General features: G+C 38.4%; 1 protein-coding gene and 1 long non-coding RNA gene across 2 annotated transcripts in view; both read left to right on the top strand.

The window, feature by feature from the left end:
- The first annotated feature begins 1,291 nt into the window (after positions 1 to 1,291).
- ppie (peptidylprolyl isomerase E (cyclophilin E)) lies at positions 1,292 to 5,345 on the top strand. Its single transcript, XM_023285297.3, has 10 exons — positions 1,292 to 1,349; positions 1,810 to 1,908; positions 3,120 to 3,163; positions 3,564 to 3,590; positions 3,689 to 3,770; positions 3,860 to 3,963; positions 4,056 to 4,179; positions 4,310 to 4,495; positions 4,636 to 4,778; positions 5,128 to 5,345. The coding sequence occupies exons 1-10, from the start codon at positions 1,319 to 1,321 to the stop codon at positions 5,194 to 5,196; spliced, it is 909 nt and encodes a 302-aa protein (XP_023141065.1). The 5' UTR covers positions 1,292 to 1,318; the 3' UTR covers positions 5,197 to 5,345.
- An 848-nt stretch (positions 5,346 to 6,193) lies between these two features.
- The window catches only part of LOC129347803 (uncharacterized), a 3,226-nt gene continuing 790 nt past the window's right edge, over positions 6,194 to 8,629 (top strand). The window contains exons 1-2 of the long non-coding RNA XR_008600066.1: positions 6,194 to 6,401; positions 7,541 to 7,689. This is a non-coding gene — a long non-coding RNA (uncharacterized LOC129347803). The remainder of the gene's footprint in view (positions 6,402 to 7,540; positions 7,690 to 8,629) is intronic.

Here is an 8,629-nt window from a genome sequence, read left to right as displayed (position 1 = left end):
CCTGGGCATCTGAAGCTACAGCAACAAATGTTTTATGAATAGCTCGAGATCTTTAAAAGTCAAACAATGAAAAATACAGCCCCAAATTTGTTAATTTCACATCCAATCAGGCAACAAACCCCTCCAAAATAAAAGACAAATACTGGTCAAAAACACAAATGGCCTGTTTCTAGGGTCATCCGTGTACCATCAACTTGACTCTACTTGGCATTTGCACATTTTGTGTCAGGACATCAGACAGCACAGCAGTTACAAGGTTGTTCTTGTTGGTATCTGCTAGTAGCTCGCTAGTTAAGTCACTAAGGCAAGACTTGAAGGCTAAGGATATGAGAAGCTCTGTGAAAAAGAAAAAGGATGAAGGCAGCAAGGTGCAGGCAAATCTCAGTGTGGGAGAGGAAGAGCTGTCATGGACAGAAGAGTTTTCATGGTTTAAAAAAAAATATCAGCAACACAGACAGCTGATTAGCTCTGACTATTACTAATTATTTGATTGATTTATTGTGTTATGGGACTTTATGGGTGTACTTTTTCTCTTCACCAGCACCTGCATCTCTTTTTCTGATCAATTTTAAGGGTCACCCAAATTGCTAGTAAATATTGCCATTATTAAAATAGTAAATTGAGAATTAATAACTTATAAGATGTACCAACCTCACACCTGCTGGGAGGTAAAATTGGCAACTCTGGTCTAGACCTGTGGTTCACAAATGTTTTGGTCACAAGGCAGTACCATTTATGAAAAGAAGTATTTCCAGTGCACATTTTAGCATATGATTATGCCTCTGTAAATCACTATAAATAAGGCTAATTCCAAGACACACAGTTTAAGAGCCACTTCTCTAACCAGGCAGAACTCACCGTGATACTAAGCATAGAAGAGATCACGATGATGTTACTTTCCCTTGAGCACAGGGTCCCACATTTACATGCATTTCTCTCTAAAATAACTTGAGCATGGTGCAGTGATCAGGTTAAAACTCAGAGTTCTGGGCTGACTCCTAATCTTTCAACATCCCAACAACACATCTACCTACACAGTGTTTTAGTTCAAATATTGATGCATCAGTGCATCCTGTACTAACGTGCTGCTGACACATTGATTGTTTTGGAATCTGAATAATTTAAGACAGATGTACACTGTACATCTACAAGACGCTGAAACCAGACCTTGTGTGGGAGCTCTGCTGAACAGGACAGGGTGTAATGAGGAGGCTGTGCTCCGACAGGGGGCGCTGTGTTGCAGCAGCAGGGAGGCGGGATCAGCTCCTCTCAACCAATCACAGGCCGCCGAGGTCAGAGTTGAAGGGTTAAATCCAACATGGCGGCTAACAAGAGAGTGCTGTATGTCGGTGAGTTACAGTTATTTTTCACTGAAGTACGTTAAAGTCGGGTTTTTTAAATATATCTAACCAGCGTGTTCATGACATTGTCGTAAAAGTAATAAAAGGAGACGCTCCCAAATAAGAACTAAGTGCATATAACGAATATTAGAGCGAGAATTAGCCGGCAAAATATGCACACGTCCGGTAAAAACAGCAACTGTTAAGTTTTCGCTGATTTCGTACAGATTACCAACTCTTTCTCAAAAGTATGTTACGTCATGCTATGTAATGGAATTGATCAAATTAAGATAAAACCTCGAACAACCTTTAAAGCTCCAGCTTCCGAGTTGTTTGTCTTGAACGCAGCACGTAGACATGCTCCGTTATTCTCTGAATCTGCACATATACAGCGTGTTTACGTGTTAACAATAAAGTCCATATTTCCAGTGTTTATTTGCTCAATATCCGCTCTGTGTGTTTCTGTCAGGTGGACTGGCAGAAGAGGTGGATGAGAAGGTGTTACATGCAGCTTTTATTCCGTTTGGAGACATCACAGACATCCAGATACCTCTCGACTATGAAACAGGTGAGATGAGTCAGTTGCTGATAGTAGTTAAAGTACATTCACTCAAGTATGGCGCTTATTTAAGGTGCTTAACTTCAGTAGTTTCATTTTATGGTACTTTATGTTTCCACTTACCTACATATCAGAGGAAAATATTCAACATATTCTACATTCTACATATATTTCTACTACAACACATCTATTTAACAGCTTTAGTTATTTTTAGGATCTAGATTTAACACAATGAATATTATCTACCAATCACCTATACTCACTTTATCCTGTAGAGGGTTGCGAGGTGCTGGAGTTTATCCCAGCTGTCAATGGGTGAGAGACATAGTACAACCTAGACAGGTCACCAGTCCATCTCAGGACTAACACAGACAGCCAAATTAAAATGCATGTCTTCCAGAATTGTCTTTGGACTATAAGAGGAACCCAGATTACCCACAGAAAACCCACGCAGACACAGGGAGAACATGTAAACTCCACACGCCACCCAGCAGGTTCATACCCAGAACCTTCTTGCTGCGTGGCTAACCACTGTACCACAATGGATAATATAACAAACCTTTCAAATACAACACATAGTTGAGGAAAGAACTACAGATTCCAACCTTTTTAGCCTCTGGCATCTTAAACAAAAGCACTGCGTAGTCAGGGTCACATTACAGAAGCTGGTAACAGCAACAGAATTTTGTATTTTTTTCCTCTAAACTTCTTACATGGTTTTATTTAAGTAAATGTTCTAATAATCGAGTATCTCATCCAATGATTAGAGAAAAAATGAAAACAGATTTGTGTAGCATTACTTTATTTTTTCATCTTTCTTTTTCCATCAATCATCTGAGCCCTCCTCAAATTTAACCGCTGTCCTTGCATATAAAACTATATTTAAAGTTGTTCAAACTACAACAGTAACCTGCTGCTGACACACTGATGCTTCATTAGTAACAGTGATACGATGTCATACATCAGTCAAAGGGGCTAAACCATTGCTCACTTTAGTGCTTTTACTACATTTTACTGCTAATACTGATGTGCTTTCACATGTAAAGAAGCACGTTTGTATTAGTACTTTTAATTAAGTAAAGGATCTGGATATTTTTTCCACCATTAAGATCAAGAGTTTTGTTGTTTATTGTGACACAGCTGTGAATGATTCTTGATTACATTAAATACTGTGGGTAACCACAATATATTTTTTTGTGTGTCTTGTGTTCGATTTTCAGAAAAGCACAGAGGATTTGCGTTCATTGAATTTGAGCTGGCAGAGGTATGTTTATGTTTTACTGCTGCAGGGCTTCTAATACAATGATATTAACACATACATGACCAGATTCTGAATGAGATATTGAATGAACTGACACCAAAACAGCACTTTCTAATTGCTTTAATCGATATGAATGAAGACGTTCATAGTTTAAATACATTTTGCAACACAAAGTAGTACAAAGTCTGTCTGAAAGGTGCATCCATGGAACAAAAAAAATGTAAATATGTGTATGCCATAGTAAAAAAACAATGAGTTGGAAAAAGTCTTTAGGATAATGTTGACAGAATGAATAAGGTTTATGGTAGTGAATTCAGTGTAAATATAATTGGTTAATGTCACATAGTGGGACTTTTGCTGTAAAGATTTCTGTATTTTTAACTGATTTATGACTTTTCTGCAGGATGCTGCAGCAGCAATTGATAACATGGTAGGTGACTCATTTTGCTGCTATAGTTTACCCAAAAGTTTGAAAAATTTGGTTCCCGTTTGAATATGCATGTTGTTTTGTTTCTCTTTCAATCCTAGAATGAGTCTGAACTTTTTGGACGGACTATCCGTGTCAACATCGCCAAGCCCATGAGAATCAAAGAAGGTTCCTCTCGACCAGGTGATTTATAAAACTGGCTCATGAATGCCTTGTGTACACTCTTTTTTCCAAAGTCCAAAGTTCTGACCTTAAGTCTGCCTTTTTCTCAGTGTGGTCGGACGATGACTGGCTGAAGAAGTTCTCCGGAAAGACCGCAGAGGAAGCTGAGGGAGAGGCAGCGGCTGGAGAAACTACCAACACAGCAGCACAAGAGGTGAGATGGCTTTCTTTTAAACCCATGTTGTTGTGGAATCTTTTCTCTAAATATGTTGAGATACTAGGTGGAGTATGGTTTGTTTTTGGCAGGCTGAGCCCCCAGCGAAGAAAGGCAGAGTAAATCCACAGGTCTACATGGACATTAAGATCGGCAACAAGCCGGCAGGTAGACTGCGCTTCCTCCTCCGGGCGGATATAGTTCCCATGACTGCAGGTCTGTGTATACATACATGCTGCACATCACTATGTGTAGGAAAATTCAATAAATTGATCTCTAAATGTGTAAAACGAAACCACAAGTGGCTAAATAAATAAAAATCTGTCTTTTGTTGCGTTTTGAATAGAGAACTTCCGCTGCTTGTGCACACATGAAAAGGGTTTTGGCTACAAGGGCAGCAGCTTCCACCGCATCATCCCTCAGTTCATGTGCCAAGGAGGAGACTTCACCAACCACAACGGCACCGGCGGCAAGTCCATCTATGGCCGGAAGTTTGATGATGAAAACTTTGTCCTCAAACACACCGCTCCAGGTGAGAAGTTATACAAGCAGCCCTCAGAGTGTGTGTTGAAGTCTGAGATTGAAGTTCCTGGTGTGTGTTTACCCATAGATCCTGTGTGTTTACTAGCAAATCCTGTGTGTAACTGACTATTCCTTGTCTTGTGCACACAGGGCAGCTCTCCATGGCCAACTCTGGGTCAAACACTAATGGCTCTCAGTTCTTCATCACAACTGACAAAACAGACTGGCTGGACGGCAAACATGTGGTGTTTGGAGAGATGGTGGAAGGGATGGATGTGCTCCGAGCAATGGAGGTAAGAGATGAAGCTGCAATAGGATTTTTTTATTTCATAAAAAAAAAAGGTTAAGACAGTGATTATAAAAATCTGACATTGCTCACACAATGCTCTGAATAGCAAACCTTAGTTTTCATGCAATGTGTTCTTTAACTATATTTTTGTTTCTTACTTCTCTTCATTTTTAGGCATTTTGTAAATTAGAAAAATTTTTGGGATCAAGTGAAAACTGAAATGGTTCTGGATTATAATTTTACCCATTAATATAGAATTGAAACGTGGTTGTTGGCCATATTGTACATATTAGGCTGCATTTTTTTCATGTAGAATACTTTCTGTGTCATTGAAGTCTGTTTTCTTTCTGCAGGCGCAGGGATCAAAAGACGGCAAGCCGAAGCAGAAAGTGATCATTTCCGACTGTGGAGAATATGTGTGAATGAAAAACAAAGTGTGTGCTTGTTTTGTATGCGTGTGTGAAGGCAGAATACGTCTGAGAGCAAGAGTGTGTTCATGGTCTTTTGTACAACATCTTCTGCCATGTAAATATTTCAGTAAACACATTTTTATAAAGAAAGCATAACTTGATGTACGTTTCTTGTTTCTTTGAGGACATGATGTCAAAATAATCTCCATGGTTCAGTAGTTCAAAACCAGAATGATCCTGATTTGTAAATCCTGTGTATTTCTATCCAGGATCAGGTTATCTAGTTTACTCTTGGGCTAGTTATTCAAAGACAGAATGGACTCATCATCTTGAACCAGATACAAATTTGTCTCTTGAGTTGTCTGTGCTGTAATTGGGACCACATATCACAATGTAGGCTACTAGCAGTGTAAATAACAACAGAACAGCCAGTGAGGGGACACTTTAGCTGTTTTTGTTTAACCCTTTAACACTTTTTTTATTTTATTTTTTTTACAAAAACATTCAGACACACAGCCCACACACACACCAGACATCCACCACGGTCCGTGTACGGATCTGGTAATTGGATTTTCCGTTCTGAAACGGGTACTGAAAAACAAAAAACGAGTGGTTATTTGATTTTCGTTTTAAGATACAAAAATTAAAATTGAAATACAAGGCGTTTTTCCTTTTCACGATCAAAAAGGGATATACGATTTTTTTGAAAAAATGCTTTGATTTTCGTTCTATATTTAGAATAACAAGAAAGTAAAATCAGTAAGAGACAGAAACGAAAAAAGGTCAGTTTTTTCATTTTCTGAGACCGGAAGTGGTCATCAGCAAGTGTGGAGCCAAACTGAGTACGGTGCATAGACTGTATATACATTTTTTTTTCATGAGTTTTCATGGTCAAAATGAGAGATCAGGTGGCCGATCTTAAAATAAATCAATATTGGGTTTTTTTTTATAGAGCGTTAAAGTTTTGCGAAGCCAGGAGGCGGGACTACTTGATTGACAGTCCGGTCTGGAATGATTGACAGGTCCTATGGAGGAGGCAGCAGAGACTCTGTTCTCCTCGTTTGGATTAATTCTGATCTAATAACTGTTGGTTTATTTATCGGTGCAGCAGCAGAACCTTTTCCACAGACAGTTTTCCTGCCCGTTGGCTTGTTTTAACCAGTTTTCTACCTTCGGCTGATTCTACCAGCAGACACTGAAAGGACTCTGATAGTTCGGTAAGTAAATGTTTATTTTCGTATCGGTGCCGCTTTTAATGCACTTTATATGCAGCTTTAGTGTCAGATATAATGTGTGCCATGCACTCCAGATGTTGGTGGAGTTTGTTTCAGTGTGTGTTGACCAGAGAAGAAAGTATAAGAAGCATAGTAAATATTAGCTTTAATGTTAGCGATGCTAACCGAGCTAGCTGCTCAGTCATAGCTTGATTAAAGCTAACGTAGCATCAAGCTAATGTGTTGAGTTTCATGTAAACAGCTGAAGTGTGCTGTGTTCCTGTAATGTGGTTCATTAAGTTCATAAAACTGTGGCTGGTTGACGTAATGTAACATTCAGGAAACTTAAATGTGATTAGAACAGTAACGTTAATGTTCTAGTTGTCAGTAATCAGCTTTAAATTGACACTAAAACAGACACTGATAGTTTTAAATGACATCAGTTTCATTAATTTGTTGAAAAATTTCTCATTTGTTGTTGTGATGTTGCTGCTGATTCATTAAAAGCGGATGATCCGGGTTGAAGATACGTTTAGTTCTAGTATCAGAAGTACAAGGAGGAAAATGGAGGTTTAGTTCTGCTACATCAAAGATTTCAGGATTAAAATAACTAAATGAGACTTTATGCCTCAAACTTTATTTTTACAATAAAGAAATAATGAAATAATCACAGATAATAAAAATATAAATAGCAGAGAAAACCTGAGAGAATAATTTCCTGAAAAGTCTGTGAAGGAAAAGCAGCATATTTATCCTGAAAGATCAGAATCAGCTCCAACATCTGCATCTGAGAGCATCAAGTCAACCAGAAAGAAAGGAAAAAAGAAAATGACTTCTTTCTGATCACATCTGTTCCGCTGCTCACAGTCTGCTGCTGCTCACATTCTTCACATTTATAGTCCACTTTTAAAAGTTCAGCAGACAGGTGCTCTGCTTTGGAGTGTGACGATGTTGTCGGTGATGTGGAGAGTGAAGTTTCCGTTTCACCCACAGCGTGCTTTAGGGCAGCCGGGTCAGACTTGATGTTTGAAATACTGACCAACAGCTCAGATTTAACTGTCTGTAGTTCTGTTTTGATGGGTGTTAAACTTTCACTCAAAGCCGCCAGGAGCTGGGTCTTTAAAATAACCGCTGTCTTACAGAGTGAAAGTAGCAGTTCCTCCTTAAGGTCAGAGATGGCAGCATCTGAGTGCCTCTTCAAAAGAAGACATAGTTGATGAAGACGTTCTGGAGCAGGACCAGAAAGACCATGACCAAGCAGCCTTGAGATCTTAGGCAGCGTCTCCCTCAGGTGAGTGTCAACGGTGTTCACAGTCAGGTCTGTGGTAATCCTGTCAAAAAACAAAACAGAAAAAAATCTAGATTATAAATCAACATGTAACCAAAGCACTCTGTATATAACGCCATAGTATAGGATGTAGTTCAGAAAATGTCAAAGTATAGTATACTTTTCAAGAATAACATAGTATGGCCTGTAGTTCATAGTATAGCATGTCGGCAAAAAAACCCAACTGATTATTATGTGGTTCAAAAAGTGCAAAATGATAGGATGTTGCCTAAAATTGTCATGTATGATATGTGGTTCAAAAAATGTCATAGTGCAGTATATTGTCAAAATAGTATGTTTTTCAAGAAAACATCAGAGTATATGTTGTCTAAAAAATGCCATAGAATAATATTTCATTGCACAAGTAAAAGTATAGTAATTTTTAAAACTGTTCAATGTTGCTAAAAAACAAAGAAAACTAAAACAAAAAAAACCATCATAGTAATATGTCAATTTAAAAAGCCTATAGTATAGAGTGTCGCCCAACAAACGTCATAGTATAGCATGACGCTCTAAAAATGTCATAGTATGGCCTTTGGTCCAAAAAACGTCATAGTATGCCATGTCGCTCAAAAAACATCATAGTATAGCCTTTGGTCCAACAAACATCATAGTTTAGCATGTTGCTCTAAAAACGTCATAGTATAGCATGTCGCCCAAAAAACGTCATAGTATAGCATGTCCCTCTAAAAACATCATAGTATAGCCTTTGGTCCAAAAAAACGTCATAGTGTAGCATGTCGCTCTAAAAATGTCATAGTATAGCATGTCACCCAAAAAACATCATAGTGTAGCATGTCGCTCTAAAAACATCATAGTATAGCATGTCACCCAAAAACGTCATAGTATAGCATGTGGCTCAAAAAACATCATTGTATAGCATGTGGCTCAAAAAACGTCAGAG

Source organism: Amphiprion ocellaris, chromosome 20, assembly GCF_022539595.1.
Source record: "Amphiprion ocellaris isolate individual 3 ecotype Okinawa chromosome 20, ASM2253959v1, whole genome shotgun sequence".
NCBI lineage: Eukaryota > Metazoa > Chordata > Actinopteri > Pomacentridae > Amphiprion > Amphiprion ocellaris.
This window is presented reverse-complemented; position numbering and strand designations above follow the sequence as displayed.

Bases quoted from the DNA above. Each gene is read 5' to 3' on its own strand.
- ppie (XM_023285297.3), top strand. From the start codon at position 1,319: ATGGCGGCTAACAAGAGAGTGCTGTATGTCG. The intron at 1,350-1,809 runs GTGAGTTACAGT...TGTTTCTGTCAG, and splicing joins CAAGAGAGTGCTGTATGTCG to GTGGACTGGCAGAAGAGGTG. The intron at 3,964-4,055 runs GTGAGATGGCTT...TGTTTTTGGCAG, and splicing joins CCAACACAGCAGCACAAGAG to GCTGAGCCCCCAGCGAAGAA.